The 19,987-nt window shown below is 55.3% G+C and overlaps 7 protein-coding genes across 7 annotated transcripts; 4 read left to right on the top strand and 3 right to left on the bottom strand.

Annotated features, from left to right (window-relative positions):
• Positions 1–1,031: 1,031 nt before the first annotated feature.
• Positions 1,032–5,009, top strand: N7482_002707 (putative SH3 domain protein (Cyk3); the record flags this gene model as incomplete). Its single annotated transcript, XM_056684832.1, has 1 exon — positions 1,032–5,009. The coding sequence occupies one exon, from the start codon at positions 1,032–1,034 to the stop codon at positions 5,007–5,009; it is 3,978 nt and encodes a 1,325-aa protein (XP_056548438.1).
• Positions 5,010–5,400: 391 nt separating this feature from the next.
• Positions 5,401–6,804, bottom strand: N7482_002706 (putative exopolyphosphatase; the record flags this gene model as incomplete). Its single annotated transcript, XM_056684831.1, has 1 exon — positions 5,401–6,804. One exon carries the CDS (start codon positions 6,802–6,804, stop codon positions 5,401–5,403), a length of 1,404 nt encoding a protein of 467 aa, XP_056548437.1.
• A 546-nt stretch (positions 6,805–7,350) lies between these two features.
• N7482_002705 (1-aminocyclopropane-1-carboxylate deaminase/D-cysteine desulfhydrase) lies at positions 7,351–8,553 on the top strand (the record flags this gene model as incomplete). The annotated part of the gene is made up of 1 exon (XM_056684830.1): positions 7,351–8,553. One exon carries the CDS (start codon positions 7,351–7,353, stop codon positions 8,551–8,553), a length of 1,203 nt encoding a protein of 400 aa, XP_056548436.1.
• A 517-nt stretch (positions 8,554–9,070) lies between these two features.
• Positions 9,071–14,483, bottom strand: N7482_002704 (uncharacterized protein; the record flags this gene model as incomplete). The annotated part of the gene is made up of 5 exons (XM_056684829.1): positions 9,071–12,820; positions 12,879–12,967; positions 13,023–13,232; positions 13,291–13,957; positions 14,118–14,483. The coding sequence occupies 5 exons, from the start codon at positions 14,481–14,483 to the stop codon at positions 9,071–9,073; spliced, it is 5,082 nt and encodes a 1,693-aa protein (XP_056548435.1).
• A 1,580-nt stretch (positions 14,484–16,063) lies between these two features.
• On the top strand, positions 16,064–17,331 carry N7482_002703 (structure-specific endonuclease subunit SLX1; the record flags this gene model as incomplete). The annotated part of the gene is made up of 2 exons (XM_056684828.1): positions 16,064–16,305; positions 16,368–17,331. The coding sequence occupies 2 exons, from the start codon at positions 16,064–16,066 to the stop codon at positions 17,329–17,331; spliced, it is 1,206 nt and encodes a 401-aa protein (XP_056548434.1).
• Positions 17,332–17,390: 59 nt separating this feature from the next.
• On the bottom strand, positions 17,391–18,121 carry N7482_002702 (bifunctional thymidylate/uridylate kinase; the record flags this gene model as incomplete). The annotated part of the gene is made up of 2 exons (XM_056684827.1): positions 17,391–17,914; positions 17,971–18,121. The coding sequence occupies 2 exons, from the start codon at positions 18,119–18,121 to the stop codon at positions 17,391–17,393; spliced, it is 675 nt and encodes a 224-aa protein (XP_056548433.1).
• A 244-nt stretch (positions 18,122–18,365) lies between these two features.
• N7482_002701 (tRNA-ribosyltransferase family protein) lies at positions 18,366–19,913 on the top strand (the record flags this gene model as incomplete). The annotated part of the gene is made up of 3 exons (XM_056684826.1): positions 18,366–18,591; positions 18,680–19,685; positions 19,739–19,913. The coding sequence occupies 3 exons, from the start codon at positions 18,366–18,368 to the stop codon at positions 19,911–19,913; spliced, it is 1,407 nt and encodes a 468-aa protein (XP_056548432.1).
• Positions 19,914–19,987: the final 74 nt, after the last annotated feature.

Here is a 19,987-nt window from a genome sequence, read left to right as displayed (position 1 = left end):
GTTGAACCCCTGAGGGATACCTAGAAGCTTTTTTGAGCAATTAATATGTCGGCATATTCAAATCAAAAGTAGACAGCAAGATTGGTGCCAGATTATCAACTATCGCGGGCATATCAACTAATATCTACGAGAAACCTTGAACTGGACGGTTGTTTGAGATGTATATTTGTTCGAAGACCCTATCTCGAAGCACTTTTAGTACTTGGATAGGTACTGGGTAGGGTAGGTCAGAAAATGAGATAATGGTCAAAAAAATTCAGAGATGGTGAAACCGTCAACAACCCAATTGCCCACTTGAACGCCGAGGAGGGGTCATGTTTTCGGAATGGCCCCCAACAAGTGGGGAAGCGGGAGGTTGCCAGGGCTAAAGCTTTGGGTTGTGCCGCACACCAACCATGGGTCTGCCTCGGGAGGGGCTATAAACCCACTGAAGCCATAGAAACAACACTGAAAGAACAACCCAGACGGGTCGCAAGATGTAGTTCCCCTTCTAATCAGTCTATACAAGTAGAAGTAGACTTCAGTAATAATCGCAATCCTTCCTCGGTGCCCCGGAAACCGAAAGCATGACATAAGCGTATTAAGCTTATCGATAAGACAGCTCTCAGCCGCTAGTCCCGATTGGGCCACCACGTAAACAACCCGACTCGGGCCTCACCGTCTGAACGACTGAACCAGTTTGATCCCTTCTCCTCCCACTCTCTCCGTTCGCATTCGCATTCGACCCACCGTTCCCTCGGTGGCATTTTGTCATTGAACTCATATTCTTTCTCTTTACTCACAATGCATTTTGCTTGAGCTTTCGTTATCCCTGCGGCCGTGCGTACCTTGCAACCCCATCTGACACCCACCCTCGACTACCAACTCGGTGCCACCCCCCGACAAATCAACCATTGCCTATTACGAGTTACGAGCCGAGATCTTGCCTGTCCACAAAGCAGTTACTTTCGCGAGTCGCCGGAAGGAATACAAGCTATCCTCCAGTTTTACCTGCGCTTTGCGATCAACTGGATAAGGCTGAGTTGATCGCGATGGGACCCAATGCGCCCCAGCTGCCAGTGCGCTTTCCATGCTGGTGCCGAGCCGTCTATTCTTGGGGAGGAGAAACCACTCGAGATCTTGGATTTGTGGAGGGCGACTTAATCGAATGTCTGAATGCTGGGGACGGACAATGGTGGATGGGTCGGTTGCGCCGCGATAGGCGCGCCGTTGGACTTTTCCCTTCGAACTTCGTCGAACTCATGAGCGAAGACTTCGTCCCTATCAGCCGTGATACCAGTCCAATGGTGCTGGCAGGCTCTTCACCCATCAACAATCCAACGTCGGCCCCCAAGAAGACAAAGACCGTGTTTCGCAAACCTTTCCAGGCACACAAGGAAGCCCTGTCTCCAGCGTCAGAGCTGGCGAGGAGTGGATCAAACACTCCTGTAAAGATCTCCATCCCTCAAACACCGCCTCGAGATGGGAGCGCTCCCCGAAGTGTCAAGCCTCTGCGCACCCATGCATCTGCGGTCAAGAACCAAGGGTCCCTATCTCGTCCTTCCTCGGTGTCCTCTCGACCCTCGTCGCGCGGGGTTTCCATTTCCCCTCGTGCCTCAATGGAGCCCGAAAGATCTCCTTCTACCATGATGCCCCGCGGTAGCATCTCCTCTTTGCGCCTCTCCTCCCGCGAAGTTTCACCTGTGCCTCGCGAAGTCTCACCAATGCATCCTTCACCGATGAACCGCGCGGTTTCTCCGATGCATCATCGCGCAGTTTCGCCCATGCATCATCGTCCCATGAATCATCGCCCGGTTTCGCCCATGTACCATCGCGAAGTATCGCCAATGCAGCGCGAAGTATCTCCAATGCAATTTCAGGAGCGCGAAGAATCTCCTCCACCGCCATCCCCTCCGCCGCATCGAGTCGCGGTTGCTGCGTCGCCTTCACACTCTGCTCAGCCTCTTCCACACTCACATTCTCCTCAGCCGCCTCGCTCCCCACAGCCACCTATGCACCAGCAACACCACCTTTTGCGCTCTCCGCAGCCCCTCTTACATTCTCCGCACCCCTCGCGCTCCCCTACGCCTTTGAATATGAATGACCGCTATGTGATATTCACACGAACCCCGTCTCCCGGTGCACGCTCTACACATTCCGCTCACTCAGCTGTCTCAGCTCTATCAGATGCAAATGGGAATACGCCCTCCCCGTTGAGGGATGCGATGGAAGACGTTATGACCTCTTTAGAAGATATGGGCCTTCCTCGCCAACCTCCTTCTCCCTCTCCTCGACAAGCTCCCTCGCCTTCACCTCCCCCGCCAACGTTCAACAACCCGTGGTCAGCGGAAGATTATGATGATATGAATGATAGAACACCCCCTGCCACTCGCAGACGGCCTGTAACGTCACTCGGCTTCGATGGTCATAAGGAGCAACCCCGCGGGGTCCCCTTACACCGCAATAGCGTCTATTCGCATGATCACTATAACGATGGCCCTCCTCAGCTTAATAATTATGTGCAAAGGATGGAGAGTCGTTTGCGACAGTTGGAGGATCAAAATAGACCGCCTGAGGACGAGGGAGGTGACGGTCAGCCTCCTCCGCCGCCTCCCAAACATGCAACCTATCATCCTCGACATAATTCCATTGCGGGGCAGTATCCCCAGGTACGGTCTCGTCGATCTGGCCAAGACCTTCGGGGCGATATACTCAATCGATCGTTCACCAACAAGTCAAGCGCTACCAGCTCCAGTGGTGTGCAGAGTATTGGGACCAACATGACTAGCAGTACGGATAAGACGAGCCAGAGCTTGATGAGCGGTATTTCCGCTGGCGGTTTTAGTGCGACCAGTGCCGGTAGCTACGCTAGACGAAATGGCGCCTACGAGCGGCCGAACACAGCCATGGATACTGTCCGCTCTCGGGGTTTCAGTGACGCCGGGAACCTTGATAGGCCGGAGACCCCTCTCACTGGTATCTCCTACCACTCCAGCCACAACACGTCTCGCCAAGGGGCCTCGTCTGCTATTCCTTGGTCCGCTGCAGATGCCGATGCCGGAGACTCGGGTGGAGTGTTTGGTGGTCTTTCTACTCCCAAGACCAAAAAGCAAGGGTTCTTCAAGAAGATACTCGAGTCTGCCAAGACGGGGGCTGCAAGTGCGAGAAGCAGCATCTCCGTTGGCCATACTGGTGGTTCTCACTCTCCGACCAAGGGTAACAGAGTGGCCGACGTTGTGTCGCCCCTCCTCACTTCCAATTCCACTCGCGATACTGCTCGGGACATGGGTACGGGTGCTAGTGCCATTGATTGGGTGCAAGTCCGCCGAGATGTCAACCGGGCATCATCACCTAGTCGAAACGAGAGAATTGAAAGAGCAGAACGGTGCCAGATGATGGATCATCCAGTGATCTATGCTATTGAGGAACTATACGACACTGCTGAGGGTGATGAGGGTATCGATGGACTGCCGATCAGTGAGCCCACAAACTTCAATGCTGGAAATATGAGTCTTGTCGACAAGAGCGCGCGGTTTATTAATAGCATTCCGCCACTCACAAACCCAGTGGGCCTTGCCCAGGGCTACATCTGCCGACCGTACAAGAGCGATGTTCAGCGTCTTCGTGCCATTTTTACCTGGGTCAGCGAGAAGATTGCCTGGGAGGAGCCCGTCGATGGCTTGGAGGCTGACATGAAGCGAGTGCTGCAGGCCAAGCGTGGTAGCCCTCAAGAAATCGCTCTTTTGGTGAACGAAATGTGCGCCGCGGTTGGCCTCCATGCAGAGACTATTTGCGGCTTTCTCAAAGATCCTGGTGACTCTCTCGACTTGGACAGCCTTTCTCGTCCTAACCACTGGTGGAACGCGGTTCTGGTCGATGGGGAGTGGCGCATCATGGACTGTGCACTGGCAAACCCCACCAATCCCCAGCGAAGCCGATTCGTCACCAACAACATGTCAATAGCAGAGAGTTGGTACTTCCTTGCCCGGCCTCTGGACATATGCTATACCCATGTGCCTCTTTATCCCGAGGAGCAGCACATCTGCCCCCCGGTCTCCCCCGACGTACTATTAGCTCTTCCGGGGGTGTGTCCACAATACTTCAAGCTCGGGGCGCAGTTCCCAGACTACGACACGAGCTTAACGCGCGTCGAGGGCCTGGAGTGCGTGCAGATTCGTCTGTTGGTTCCTCCTGACGTGGAATGCGCTGCCGAGGTCGAGGCGCCAGCGTTCGCCTGCGATGCAGACGGGGACTTCTTCGAAAGCGGTGACACGGTGCGCAAGCGCGCTCTCGTCCAGCCAGACTGGTTCCGGGGGCAGAAGCGGATTACTATCAAGGCTGTCCTGCCAGGTGACGAAGGACAAGGTGTGTTGAAAGTCTATGCCGGCAAGAAAGGCCTCATGCACACCAGTCGCGATATCCCGCATCCAATGGCTCTGGCTCTTCCGATAATGCATACTGGGGAAAACCCGCCATACGACTTTGTCCTTCGTCACCCCACGCCACACGCCCAACGCCATGATTTATACATCATGCAGCCGCAGTGCTCCCGTCTGGCGGTCAACAACACCTTTGTCTTCGCCGTCCGACAGCATCCCGCTGCGCCGCAACCCCCGCCCAAGGATGACTATGCGGGTAACGGGCGTGCCTCCCCATCGGTGTTCACCCGTCCAGCCAGCGCGCTCAGTATGGTGTCCAGCACCGCGGGTGCATCGACTATCTCGAGCAACTCGAACGAGTTCTCTGCCTCGACGTCTGCTATCTCATCAACCAGGTCTGCGTCTGGGCGAGATAAGCCCGCGAAGCTCGCTATCCAGGCCCCGTCTGGCAAGATACTCCGTCTGACTCGGAAGGCAGACCATATGGTTCCCTCGCCCGATCCCAATGGCTGCTCCGTCACCGATGCCCCTGCTGAGGGGAGCGTTTGGGAGACGGTCATTAAGATTGGCGAGCGGGGCACCTGGCGCGGTCTAGTCCTGGCCGATCGTGTGGCGCGGTGGTGTGTTTTTTGCGAATGGGAATGTGTTTGATATATCATGGCCTGGAGTTAACTTTTGAGCATTTGCAAATGTGGTAGATTTCTGTGGTTACGCTATCTGTGTTTATCTTCGATTTGCGCTTTGCATAATTTTGCGTTTTCTCCCTGGGTTCTTGGTTTGCAGCCGCAATGCAAGCTGTGTTTTATTGGTTGTGGTTTCCGTTCCATACTGCGGCATTCGCATCAGGGCTGGCTTGGAGCATCGCATATATTGCATTCCCGTGTTTTTTTCTTTCCACAGACATATTTGCTCCTGAGGTTGGTGTATGAGTTTCGGAATAATTGGAGTCTCTCGAGAAATGCATGTGGCATTCAAGTTCATATATCCTCATGGCTCGGGAGTTTTCGTCCATTCATTTCTTTCGTAGTAGAGTCGTTCTACACTATAGTTTTGCGACTGCATCCCGTAACATGGGTGCCACTAGTTTCCGGCTTGCGGTGGCATTCGTCTGCACCCACAGGTGCCTCCAGGCCCCGTTGTCTCCATTCAGCGTAGATCGAACATCGGCATCAACCAGGTCAACACACTCCCCATCCAGGGGCGTCCACTCCATGAGGCCAAGTGAGGTCGAATCCGTGATGAACTTCTTGATGCCGTCCACTGCACTGCCGCTGTCATGCGATGCGCAGATGAAGAGTTCTCGAGCATGCTCATTCTCGGCCGAGGTAAAAGATGTCATTACAACCACCACATCCAGCTCTTTATCTTCCGTGGCCGCGAATTTGCGGACGACTTCCAAGAACTGCTGAGGCCCGCCAGCCTTCTGGATGATCCAGCGAATGGGCTTGACGGACGAGCAAAACCCGAGCTTGACAGTTTGTGCCGTGGACTGGGTTGTCTCAGTCCAGTCCTTGTAATCACGGTCCAGGATCTCTTCCGGGTTCAGCAGATCCAGACTGTTGTTCTTCGCATCGTGGATCTGCTCGTAGAATGCCTCCATATCCCATGTGGAATTTGCCGTCGCCGCCGCCACCGCCGCCACCGACTGGCGCAGGAAGTGCACAGACTGGACATCGACGTCCTTCACCTTTCCTTCGGCAGTCAGGTTTGACGTGTCGATGAGGATGGGGGCCAGAGTGAGCTTGGCGACCTGCGCGATCTCCGCGGCCGCTTCTGGGCTGGTGGACCAGAAACCGCGTTTCCAGAGCTCGTGGGTGACCAGGGATGAGCATGAGCCCGGGCCAGGCTGGATGATGAACGGCTGGCTGGGTGGGAGGTCATTCGGCCGGGGGACGAAGTGCTCGTCGACGTGGTGGTCGATACACCCCACCGTGCGGAAGGTCACCTCCTCCAGCCCGCTCACCGACCCGTAGCCTCGTTTCCCTTCCACGCGTTCCTGCATCGCATTCCAATCGACCATCACCGCATCGGCAAGCAGTTTCTTGTTCGTGGATGACTCCCTCAGGCTCTGCGCATAGTCCGCCACGGTCACGAGATGCTCGCCGAGCAGCTTCCCCGCGGACTCGGACATGTTATCGAAGCGCTCGTCGGGCCGCAGGGGAGGGGCATTTGTGGACAACCACAGCGCAGTGACGAATTCTGGCCGCAGCCGGCAGAGATCGGGGCCGGCGCGCACATTGGGGAGATTGAGGAGAGGCACGTGGGGTCGCGGGGTGGTGGTTGGGAGGCGGTTGTTGGCCCAGTAGGAGTACACAATCGCGGCGACGATCGAGTCCAGGTCGGCGGAGGGATTGCCCAGCACGTAGATGGGCGGCTCGGGCAAGGCCCCCGCAAGGTACTGGAGATGCACCTGGCGAGCTTGTCGGAGGAATTGGAGCAGCGACATGGTGGTCGAGGAGAAGACGGCGCGTGTTTTTCCACGGCAGATGTTGGCCTGAGGACACTGGCCAATGAGAAAAGCCACGGGCGTTGCAAGCTCGACGTATATTAGTGAAAATAGAAGTATAATCCGGTTTTGATAGGGTGAGCGGAAACTGTCAGAGGGACGCGTATCCTACCTCTCAAAGGCTCCTGAGAGATCTGGGGCCCGAAAAGAAGAAGCAATCGTTATCATCTTCACAGCTTTGCTATATACTTCGACGGTGTTGTATACGAATCGTTTGTACTACCAACACGATATTAACCCCACGTCAGCGCTTTCGAAATATGCTAGATAGCCCTAACGATCGTCTTCAAGCATTTATACTCGATACCTAAACCCTCTACCCTCTACCGCCAATGGAGTTACCTACTCGCGGATGCGACTAAGTAAAGGATCGCCGTCCGACAGACCCCACGCTGCTCCTCCCCATCCGGCATTCTCACGCCGGGAGAGCTCATAAGGCATGACTTCTCCACCCCCAACCAACATTGACATACAACACACGCAACCATGACGGGCAGGATGTCCATCCCACTCCCGGAAATCTTCGCCCAGATCCCCCGCCACCCCATCCTCTACCCTCACCCCTCCCCCATCCATCCCCTCCCCACCTTCTCATCCCCCCAGAATCACCCCGCAACCCTACCCCGGATCTCCGTCTTCGCCAAGCGCGAAGACCACGGCGCACCACTTGCCTGTGCAGGGAACAAATACCGCAAGCTGGAGTACATCGTCCCGGACATCCTCTCGCCAACGCCAACCCACCACTACCATGAATTCCACCCAACAGCCCAGAAACTCGACGGCCCGGCCACCGTGCTCGTCACCGAGGGCGCCATGCAGAGCAACCACACGGTGCAAGTAGCCGCGCTCGCCCGGAAGCTAGGCCTGAAAGCTCTCGTCCTGCTCAATCAAGACGCCGGCGGTGGCCACAGGGCCAGCACGGAAAAGTCCTACTTCCGACGGCTGGGCAACGTGCAGATAACCGAACTTCTGGGCGTGGAGATTCGCCGATACGACAAGCACCGCGCAGAGACCTGCGATGCATCCCCGGTCCTCGCAGGACTGAGACAATGCGGCGAGCGCCCGTACTGGATCCCCGGCGGCGCGAGTCTCCATCCACTCGGCGGCCTCGGGTATGCACGGGCGGCTTGGGAGATTGCGTCGCAGGAGGCAAAAGGACCACCACTCGGCGGGTCCGGCCGATTCGACTACATCTTCGTCGCATGCGGGAGCGGGAGTACCGTCGGCGGACTGATAGCCGGCTTCAAACTACAGGAGAAGCTGCGCGGGGAATCGGCGGTGGCGCCGCGCAACGTCATTGGCGTTCTGAACTCGCCTACGAAGCCGCGGCCCCATCATGAGGAGCGAGTGCTCAGATTTGCGCGCCGGGCGGGAGAGCTCATTGGTCTGGATGCGGAGCGGGATATCACCATGGACGATGTGCAACTTGATGATCGGTTTGTCGGGGAAGCCTACGGAGTTGTCGACCCGGAGGTCAACAGGTTGCTATCCGCGATGGCGGAGTCGGAAGGTGTCATTTTGGACCCGGTGTACACAGCCAAGGTTGCCAGGGGGATGATGCACTGGGTGATGAGCGACGAGATGACACAGTATTCCCAGAAGTACACCCTGGACGAGGTGAATGTGCTGTTCATTCATACGGGTGGGCAAGCTGCGCTGTCGGCGTACTGGGACTGGGTCCCCCGTTGAAGAGGGACCAGAAGAGAGACCAGAAGAAAACGGGTCGCTGGTTTGACAAGGACTGCATTCAACTAGAATTACACATAGTCGATGACTGGCAACAGCAAGCTGGACCTGAACGCATCGAAATCAAATCCAGACTGCCTCCTCAGTCATGACAAATCAAAACATGGCCTGAAACTGGCATAGAAAATGGAACCTAGAAAACAGGAACAAAGAATCGAAGAGATGGAGATAAGGGGGTAGAAAAGGTAAGTTAAACAGAGTACCCTCGAGTAAAGTAAAGCGCTGGACAAGAAAATCAAAACGAAACCCACAGACATTCGCCGGGTCCTGGCACCGAACCCCTTGTAGTTAATACACCCTTGGCAAGTGTAATCACGCCGCATTTGAGAGGAGAATGAAACAGAATCACTCGGGCAAGTAGAAAGAACATCAAGAAAAGATGAATTCGAGCAGGTCGGAGACACCGGGAGAAATACTGAGAAAAGAAAATCATTCGAGGATAGGCAATACAAAGAGGGAATTAAAGCTCCGAGTCGGGGTGCTCGGTCGTCTCCGCAGCGGGGGCGCTGGTCGCCTGTACTTCGCCGCTTTGAGCCGTATCATCATTTGGGGATGGCGCCCGGCTGCTGCCATTGCTGGCATTGAGGACTTCAAGAGCCTCAATGGCGTGAAGGTTCTCTATGGGCTCGGATTCGGGCTCGACATCTTCTTGGTTCGTGAGATCCGCAAAGACGTCATCCAAGTTTTGGCGAGGGCTGCTGCTCGCGAACTGAGAGTCACGACCGTAGCGAGGAGGGCTAAAGAGAGAAGGTTCCAGGCTCGGGGGAGGCGTGGGTGATCGGGGGAGGAACGAGGGAGAATCAGAGGCAGCAGCAGCAGGCAAGAATGCGGAAGAGGAGGTCGGCGCAAAGGCGGGAGTGGAGACGCTTGCAGGCAGAGAGTAGTTGGCAGAGAAAGGATACGACGCCGCATTGGAATCCGCCATCGGAGTCAATGCTGGCCCCGTTGCTGGGGGTGCGTTGCTGGAAGGTGACGGCGCTGGCTGCAGAGATGTGGTCCGGGTCGCCTGGGCATCGACCGACTTCCGCTTACCCGTGCTTATGTGCTTTAGGCGGAGGTGCTCTGGGAGATCCTCGGGACGCTCAACGCCGAGCTGGGCCATTATTTTCTGCTGCTTGGTCGGCCGTGGCTTGCGCGTTGACAGAGACTGCTCGAGAATAGGTGGTGGCTCCGGTGCAACAGGCGCCCATTTGTGAATCTCCTGTCGGAAGAAGTTCGTCTCGTAAGCCAGAAGCACCTCGGCACCTTCAATCTTTCGCAGATAGAAGATCAAGGTTGGCACTTCCTCCGTGGTTGTGCAAGCAGCATTGGTAAATCCATGCAGGAAATCACGGAATGCAGTGGCTTGGTTGATAATACTTTCCAAGACATCTTCCTCGTCAGGCTGGAACGGCAGACTTGCCATCTCTGCCTGCCAATCCAGCAGGTCTTCCAGCTTAGGACGAGCGGCATCGCGAGGAATTTTCTGTCGCCAGTCGCAGATGGGGCAAGTATACTTGTCAAACTCCTTCACTTTACCGCGGGCAATCTTCAAGCATTTGCCGTGGTACCATTCGTGACAGACCTCGCATTCAATCATCATTCCAGCTTCTGAATGACGGCAAATGCAAAAGACATCACGCTTCCGCGACTTCGGTCCCCACATGTTGGGAGCAGGGTTCTCCAGCAACCCATCCGGGGTGTTATCCCGTGACGACGGTTCAACAGGGGGTCGATAGCTATCCTCTAGATCGAAGCAGTAGGAGTTTCGCTTCTCCACGTACTCCATATGAGACTTCAAGATATGCAGAGGAGCATTGGCCTTGCCAAAAAGTTTCTTGCCCTTCCTCATCCAATCCTCGTGACGTTTCTGCTCACGCTCCAGGTCAATCGCACCAATCGGGCGACTGTTGAGCTGCTCCAGAGACTCAGTGAGCTCACGGACGTCCTTGTACTTTGGGCGGTTCCCTAATTCAGGGTCTTTGCTCTTCTCATACAGAGTCTGGATCCGCTTCTGTGCCTCCCGTTGCTTGGTCAAGATAGCGTCCACAGCAGCAAGGGTGTCGGGGGATACTGGGAAACGAGATGCCTGCGCGGAGAGGGCCTCCAATTGTTGGTAGTGAACGGCCTCGACACCCATCAGTTCCTTAGCCTTAGCTTCCCAGGCCTCGCCATGGCGGCTAAGTTCCTTGAAATGAAGCAAGTGCTCGTTACTGTCGCCAAGGCCAAGTTGCTCTCCGGAGGAAACCAGCCCCTGGCAGTCTTTGAGGGTGAGATATTGCTCCCGTCTGCGGGAAGCCTCTTCGGTCCACTTCATTTGTTGATGAATTTTCTCTAGATGTTCCACCTCCGGGATTTCGACATTGAAGTTTCGGCCAGTCTCAACGAGCTCCTCAATATCCTGGGTCGATTGTGCATGCGGGTTCATCAGGGCAACGTTAAGGTCCTGGCGGAATTTCTCGATTTCGCGGGTTTTCTCTTCCAGGGCCGCCATCTGTGGACAGTCGAAGGAAAGTTTATCAGCCTCTGCCAGAAGGGCGTAGATGTTCTCCACTTTGCGGACTTCTCGGTCGCGATCGTCCAGCTGCGCCGCCTTGGAGCCGGGTTTGCGCCATGCCTTCTCGTTTTTTCTCCGGTTCTGCTGCTTCCGGGTGATGTAGTTGTTTGCTTCCTCAACCCATTTATCGCAACGCTGGACGAACGCCGCAAGATCTTGGAGGCCAGGCAGGTGGTATGGGATCTTCTCACCTTCACTGAGCAAATTGTGGAGAGCCTTAAGCTGGGGCTTGGGCTCGTCCTCCAAGGCCTTGTCGAGCTTCTCTCCCCAAATTTCCGGGATTCTGGCTCGGTCCTGGACCTTTTGCACTGCCGACTTAAGTTCGTCGTCACTCATGCGGTAGCGCAGGGTATGGCCAGACCCGAGTAGCTTCTGCGAAGGGGATTCACCACAACAGTCGTAGATCTCTGCATGTAGTAGACAGAGTGTCTTGCCTGACTTGTGGCAACGGAACTGAGTGAGGTAAGTGTAGGCCTTGCAGTGCTGACATTGGTAATCCTCCTCCGGAACGTCTTCCTCCTCCACTACAAACTTAAGCTGACAATCACCTGTTGGGGGTTTGGCATTGAGACCGCAGTTATGAGGTGCTATGTCTCTGTGGCGAGCTAGGAACGATGCTCGATCAGCCAGTTCCCTATTGCAGGTTCGCTCAAGCGCGGGGGCTAGCCATTTCGCGGTTGTGATTGAATTATCTCGCGCTGCCGCGGTGAAAAGCAGTTCATCATGAGAGAAGCAAGGGTGTCGGCGGAAGGTTTGAAGACGTTCAACTCCCATGGCGCCCCAAGGCTCCCAGTCAGCAGGTGCAAAGTTCACAGCCTCGTTGAAATTGAATCCGTGATTGAACCCGGCGTGGTATGCCTGAGGGAAGGTGAGAACAAACTGACCAGCTCTCTGGTCGACTGCATAGACGTGGACACCAGCCTTGCGCAGCTTGTCAGGGGGCATCAATGTCACAAGTTGGAAGAGAAGATCGGGCTGACCCTCGAACAACTCCGGGACTGCCTCCCGCATGGCGTTCTCGAAGGCCTCGGCGTCAGCGCCAGGAATTCCATACCAGGTCTTGGTAGCACCGAAGTGTTGATAATTCGCCGAATACGCATAATGATCTTCATTGTGCCAGCAGAAAGTTGAGAAGCACATTCCAACATAGACCCAAGGCACAGTCATGCCAGAAATATCAGACTTGATGTGGCGGAAGAGCGAATCGCCGTAGAATGGAAGGACATTCAAGTTCCATGGATCAGACGAATATGGACTGAGGGGGTTGCGCTCAATGGTTGGGAAGCCACTGCCATGGGTAGTTGAGTGAATGTCCGCGCCGTATTCGACTTCAACCGTCTCGTGTAGATCCACCACCAACTTCCAGAATTCAGCCTCAACGTCGTCCTCAGTCTCCCGTCGGTGGGTGTTGAGGACCGGATCAAATGGCATCTTTGAGGCGAAGTACCGCTTCTTGAACTCATTGGCCTTCTCTTGGAACTGCTTTAGCGAGTAGACACCGCCATCCTCAAAACCGAACTCCCCGGTACCAACCAGGCATTTCGGGCAATGCCAGTCATGGTCGGAGGGCGATGTGGTAGAAGGGTCAAGGCAAACGGTGTGATAGCCGAGCTCACAGCTGTCGCAAACCAGAATCGCTGAGTGATCGTCCGACTTTCCACAAGACTGGCATTTCTAGGGAAATCAGTATTTCTGTTGTTGCGCAAGTCCACCAGCAGAGACTCAAACTTACATCTCCGGTTCGTTGCACACCATTGCGGGCCTTGGGTAGTGCTGGGCGGAGGAGGGACATGTGTGAACCTGCCACGGTTGGAGGCATATCTATCAACACTGAAATTAGAGGGATTCATTGAGCATAATCAGTTGCAAATGATACCTTTCTTGAGGCGCTTGCTGCGTCGGCCACTTCCCCCATCATCCCCATTTTCCGCCTGCGAACCACTCTCTTCAGGACTAATGGCACGCTTCACAGGTTGTCCGGCTTGGCCGTTTGGCACGGGCGTAAAGTGAGAGGGATGTTCGGAAACGCTTCTGGGTGTTGATGTGCCGTTCTCGCCTTCATGCTTGATGGACGGACCGTTGTTAACTGGAGTAAAGGCCGGAGAGTGATTCACGGCAGTGAAACCACCTGCGCCAACATTTACAGGAGTAAAGCCGGAGGGGGTCAGGCGAAGGGGGGGGGGTGGGCTCCACGGACGGGGTGGGCTTATCAATGGGCTTTTCCATGGGGGTACTCATGGCAGGTACCATGCGCATGGTAGGGGTATCATCGCGGGTCCTTGACGGGGTTCCGTTCTCTTCGAATCCTGATTTCTTGGTCATGGGCGACTGACGTGGAGACGGGGTGTAAGGGCCACCGTGTTCCAGCTCGAGCTGCTGCTGAACACCAGGCTTGGCGCGGGCAAGATATTCTTCGTACGGCTGCAAGTAGCGCTGGTAGGAGTTCTTGAGCGATGTGGACAGAGAGGACATGATCTTTCCGCTGTAGCCGAGATCGCGACCAATTTCGGCCCATTTCTTGGTTTTACAGACTGATTCAAACCCGCCTCGGACCTCTACCGCCTTTTTGAGCTTGTAGAGGTCCAAGGGGCGTTTGTCAACACTCGGTAATCGACTGTAGTTCGTCCCGTGCTGCTTGTGAAACATGGCAAGCCCGTCGATATAGTTCATGTTGGCGCGGTTTCCTGAATTAGAGTCCAGGTTAGAACCGCGCTGCGGAGTGACTCCACCGGCAGCAACATTGGCTGAACGTGGGGCCATACCTCCTTCGACCGAGTTGAGTTCCTGTCGACGGGTTTTGAAGTGGAATCGCTGTACAAAGACATCCCAAAGGTTAGCAACAAAAAACGAAGAAGAAAAGAAAAGAACGACGACAGGGGCAGGGTAGAAGAGGCGGCAAGGCCAGTTGCACCAGACTCGCCCCCGGCCAACCCTCGAAGCAGGATTTGCGACACGGGCACCGGAGACCTACCTCGGTATCAATCGCGAAAGAAGGCTGCCAGTTCTCCGGAGGAATCACTCTACAAATTCCATATTTCTTGCCTTCCGGCGCAATCTTCCGCATGTACGCCACGGGATCCTTGAATTCCTCTTCTGTTGGACGAAAAGTTGGGGCCTCGGGCAAGCCATGAGGGCGGATGCGCTTGGACGGCTCGCGGGGAGCATTGGGTTGGCCGCGGCGCTCGACGGTCGACAGGTCTAAGGGCGCTGATCGACGGGCGCTCAAGGGCACATTATGGGAATGCGACGGGTGGATGCTGGACGAGCGGGTGGGCTGATGGCCCATGGAAGAATGACCAGCCATGGTGTTGGGTACGGTCGAGGCCGGAGCCACCATCTCTGAGAGTTGTCGAATTCCTGGCAGACGGTGGGGTTGGGAAAGCGGCCTGCGCGTGGCTGATCGAGTACCGAGGGAAGAAGTCACTTGTGGCGCGACGGGCGCATTGGAAGGGTATGAAGGGTGGACGATGGAATCGGAGAGCAAGGGCGGGATGGAGGTCCTGCGATATCCGAAAGAAAAAGAATTCCTATTCCCTGAGTTGCAAGTGAGTCCTCCAGGAAGGGAAGGGATGAAAGGAGGGAGAGATTAGAAGGAAGCAAGCGAGAAAAGGCCGATGGAGGTTTTGGGGGGAGGGGGGGGGGGAGGAAAGGCGCAGAGGAAAGAAGGATGGATTTGATAGTGGAGGAATGGGATTATGTGCAGCACGGCAGTACAGTCCGCAGGTCCAACTGGTGGAAGGTAGTGTGGAGGTCACTCGGCCGTGTTGGGCCCGGCCAAAAGGAACCTGCTAGTGACTTGGGGCCTTAGGACTCCGCTCCACTGGGTAAACTGGGGGTGACTTGCCCGAGTTAACTAGTTACAGTAGTCGACCTCAAGTCGGGATCCCTTGACCGCGGTAGCGAACGGTATGGTACGGTCATGTATAGTAATATATGGTATCAATGGGCAGGTCCATGCGGCTAGACCCTTGTGGGAACCTGAAAATTAGGGGAAACTCGGGGGTCTTCGGGTCCCCGTGCCTGGCGGAGACCGCGGGAGATGTAATCTCGGTAATATCGGTCCTGTACTGAATGCGGTAATTATACCGTCACCCATCGTCGACGCAAACGGGGCCTTATCGTATAAGCCTCCTCTGCTTTTCGAGTCTGATTACTTTGTCCTGGGCCCAAGCGTGTGTTTTTTTGTCTGAGGATTACGGCGGCTCCCTCTCTACCTTACCTTGTGACACATCAACTCTCTACGGTAGCTGAATTCATATTGGGAATTCATCCTGGGCCCAAAGTTAAAACAAAGTACAGTAATACATATGCTGTAAGATATCCAAGTAATGAACTCTTCTCGGTTTGGGCGTTGGCGCGTTGGTCGGCGGTGGTCAGAATATAAGGATACGTGAGCATAATAAATAAGACGATTTGCTTCGATGCCACACTACTGCCTTTTGACTTTCCATGTCGGTGACTTCCGCAATTGAGATTCCCGCCCGGAATGACGGTGACCGTGGCCATCCGCTAGGCCCAATCCTCGGCAGATCTTGTCGATCTAGTTTGATGCGACGTCGACGCTATCCGCCGCCGAGTCTAGTCCTTCCTTCGCTCCAAAAAGGGGTTAGAGGTCGCTTAAGAATCACAAGGGAATTCCCATGGTGCTAAGCATCATGCATCGCAAGCAGTACCTATAGTGGATTCATATTCGTGAGCCATTTCATTCTGATTTGTCTTGCCAGTCCTCTACAGTAATGTACGGACCCAACGCGTCATGTGATCGCATTGTTTACCGGAGGGCCCATGTGACAGTCTCCGTCCCCGATGACTTCGTACCGAGTACAATAACATGTACCGAGTAATGAAAAAAAATCCCCCAACCACCAAGTTAAAAAGAGGACGAATTGGAAAGCCCGCTTCTTACCTGCCCAAACTATGGACGTGCAGGAGGAACCCAAGCCCATCCCCGCCTACTACTGCTGCTATCTGCTGCGTTCCACCGTTAGGCACGCCTCGCTCTATATCGGCTCGACGCCAAACCCGATCAGACGACTGCCCCAGCACAATGGAGACGCCAAAGGTGGGGCCAAGCGGACTTCGCGCGACAAATTGCGGCCATGGGAAATCGCGCTGGTTGTCGAGGGGTTCATGAGTCGTGTTGGGGCGCTGCAGTTCGAGTAAGTTGGTGCAGTGGACTGCGGCGGGCCATTGTCTATCCTCCGTACTCATGTGTGTATAGATGGGCCTGGCAGCACCCGGAAAAGTCACGGCATTTGCTAGGAGACGAGAGAGAGTTGGGGTCTCAATCCAAAGCCATTATCAATCCGAAGACGGAGAAGGCGAAGCCGCGAGCCTCGCGATCAAGGAGGTCTTTGACGGCGCACTTGGAAGATCTGCACTCGCTGATTCGCTCAACCTATTTTGCTAGCTGGCCCCTGCGCATACGCTTCTTCCGCGCGGATGTTTATCGTGTCTGGAGGATCTGGAATGAACGTGTCAACTTGCCTCTCCCTGAGACGAAAACCATCCTCGACGGGGACTGTCCAGGGCAAGGCAGCAAAGAGGCGGCAGTCGGTAGCATCAACGGTCTACCAGTAGACTATTCCAAGCTTAAAGATTATTTGGAGAAGTCGATCTTCCTCCTGGAGGACGCGGAAGACCTACGATGCCAAGTATGCAGGGCTTCGGTCGTCCCCAATACTGAACAAATTGTGGTGTGTCCAGAAACGCATTGCCGCGGTACAAACCATATTCTATGCCTCTCGAAGAGATTCCTCGAGGTTGCGGGGGATCTATATAACCTTGTACCGACGAGTGGAGCCTGTCCAACCTGCGAAAAGGCCGTCTCCTGGCCGGTAATGATGCAGGAGTTGAGCCTTCGCAATCGAGCCGAGAAGGACGTCCGCAAAATTCTTCGGAGGAAGGAGAAGCGCCATGGCAAAGAACTTGCAAAGGTATCCTCAAGCAAGGAGCAAGCCGCCGCTGTACGAGAAGCTTCTGCTGAGCCGCCCCAGCACTCCCAAGATCCAGGGTACACATTGCCCTTTAACGACTCCCTCCTGAATGACAGCTGGTACGAGGAAGTCGACATAGAGTCAGACTCGGAGTATGGCACACAACAAAATCGATCGCCTCCACCACCCTCCAGACTAGAGATCGTCGTCGAAGACAGCGAGTGGGACGACGCTGAAATCATTGAATGATATGCAAATGCGCCAGCACCGCACTGGTATATTAAGATTAATCTATCCATCCGGACCACTTAGTTGGCAAGCGGGCCCAACGTCCTGAGTGACCCAGCAGCATCCAACCGCGCAACACAGCCCGACACAGCAGCCTGAATATCGCGCGAGACCTCTTCGAGCGCTCTCCCAGCATCAACTACAGCAACATCCTTCTGTCGCTCAAACAGCGCGCGGAACAATTCCCGCACGCGGGCCTGCATACCCTCATTCTCGTACCGCTCCGCGCCGAACCCGCCGCGCTTCGCAGCCTCTTCCGCGGAGATATTGAGGAACAGGCAGAGATCGGGCTGCGGCAGCCCGATCTCCGGCTGCCAGGCCCACTCCAGCGAGAGCGTGGGGTTGCCTTTCGCGGCCGAGTACACGGCGCCAGAGTATGAGTAGCGGTCAACGATAACGGTGATGCCGGCGGCAATGTCTTCTTCGATGCTTTTGGCGATCTCCCAACGGTTCGCGGAGAAGAGAAGGTGGATAGAGTGGTCGTCTTGGTTGGCGGAGCCGAGGAGATAGCTATTTATGAGCTTCCCGATGGGCGTGGTCCTGTCTGGGACCGGGATTTAGAATCATGCGATAGTAAGTGGAAAACGCGAGTTATAGTACCTGGAAACCGAATATATTTCACGTCGTGGCCTTGCTCAGCGAGGTAGTTTCGTAGCATTTCGCATTGGCTCGACTTGCCAGCGCGGTCGAGGCCCTCCACGACGATGAGCGCTCCGCGTCGCGTGGACGTGGGTAGCGACGGGGCAGTCATTCCGGCGGCTGGTGTGACGAAATGGAGAGGATGGTTGAGACTTAGAGTAACAACAGCTCAATTCCAAGCTCAAATGCTTTGGATTTCGTCGTTTCTGCAGGAAAAGAGAGTGGTGGTCCCGAAGCTGGAGGTGTAAACGGGGTCCTGTGTTTAATGGACTCGGCCCCGGACCTCTTTTTTCTGCCGCCCCGATAAAATCGCCAGATTCCATGCCAGCATGGCCACTCAATGACCCCAGCCCGCCATGGATTCCGAGCTCTCCTTGCCCCATGAGATGACCTTCAGCACCCTAGGCTCTGCCGCGCCAGTGCTGGCGCCGCGAGTGGGCAAATTGGCCCTTGCCGGCCGCCAGACGATCTCTACGCCGGCCCACGTCCCGCTCACCTCGCGGGGCGCTGTGCCGCACATCTCGCATGACATGGTGCGCAAAGAGACTGCGATTAACAGTTTGTATATTGGGTTGGAAGACTGTATGTGTGCCCTCCCCAAGCCCTAGCTGCCAAGCCATGGCATGGACTGGTTATGACTGACACGCGACATTCCTGGTGCTCGGAGCAGTCATCGAGAGGAAACACCCTGCCCCGCTATATAACTTCCCCGCCGCAGTCCATGAGTCGCCCCTGGGGAAGTTTATCTGTGCACAGGATGATACAACCACGGTCTTGGGCGCGCGACGCTTCCCCGCGATCCCTTGCCCGCCCAACAATACCGAGACCTCCATTGCGATCTCGACCTCTGTCGGGTTCCGGCAACTCGAAGCGCACCGCTATGTAGAGGCGGTGCAGAAACTGAAGCCCGATATTGCCGTCGGTCTGGCGGATTTAGTTCTTGGAAGAGAACCGGGCCTGAAAAGGAGAGAAAAGATGGTCGACCGGACGCATGCATATACTCGCGATGCGCTGGAGCAGCTATATGGGAAATCCGTGGCGGACGAGCAGAGGTCTCAGGCGAAGTACTTTGCACCAGTATTGCCACTGGATAATGCGCAGCAGACGCTCTACTTGCATGATCTGGAGGGCGAATTCCGGGATCGCATCTCGGGACTGGCGCTGTACGAGTCGGCCTCTCTGAGCCATATCCCAAAGTCCCTGGGTAGCCTGCCCAGATTACTGCTCAGCGAGCCCTCAAGCCCTCATGAGGTCCTTCGTGGGATTGCGCTTGGTGCGGATCTGCTCACTGTTCCCTTCCTGCAAGCATGCTCAGATGCTGGTATCGCATTAGATTTTGCCTTCCCTGTTCCAGCTACCGTGCAAAATCGTGGGGAGCCGCAGCCTCTTGGAATTGACCTTTGGTCGTCCGAATATGCTAAGGATTCTTCGCCGTTGGTTGAGGCATGCGAATGCTACGCCTGCCGTAAACATCACCGTGCCTACTTCAACCATCTTCTCGCCGCGAAGGAGATGGCTGCATGGGCACTTCTCCAAATGCATAACCACCATGTATTGGACGGTCTCCTTGCCGGTGTGCGCGAGAGCATTCAGCGCGGTACATTTGATGATGATGTTCAGGTATTCAATCGCGCGTACAAACCTGAATTGCCAGACCCTACAGGCGATGGCCCTCGGTAAGTTCAATTCAACCCTAAGATTGCTGAATTGTTATACTTACAGTTCATAGACTACGCGGCTACCAGATGCCCGCAGCGGGACCCAACCAGCCCCGGCGCATGCCCAAGGTATATGGCCGTCTTGATGAGGTCTCGCAGAAATTCGCCGAATCTCAATCTTCAGTTGCTACTCCGGATACCGACGCCGAGGGGCTCGAGAGGCACGGATTTGCCGAGAAAATATGATTGAGCGAAACCTGAGAGCCTAAACAGCCGGTTGTCACAACGTCTGAGCGCTTTGCATTAGAAGCATTCTCAAG

This window comes from Penicillium canariense, assembly GCF_028826845.1.
Source record: "Penicillium canariense strain IBT 26290 chromosome Unknown utg000001l_segment0_segment0, whole genome shotgun sequence".
In the NCBI taxonomy this organism is placed as follows: domain Eukaryota; kingdom Fungi; phylum Ascomycota; class Eurotiomycetes; order Eurotiales; family Aspergillaceae; genus Penicillium; species Penicillium canariense.
The sequence above is the reverse complement of the archived record's forward strand: the minus strand, read 5'-3'. Positions and strand labels throughout refer to the sequence as shown.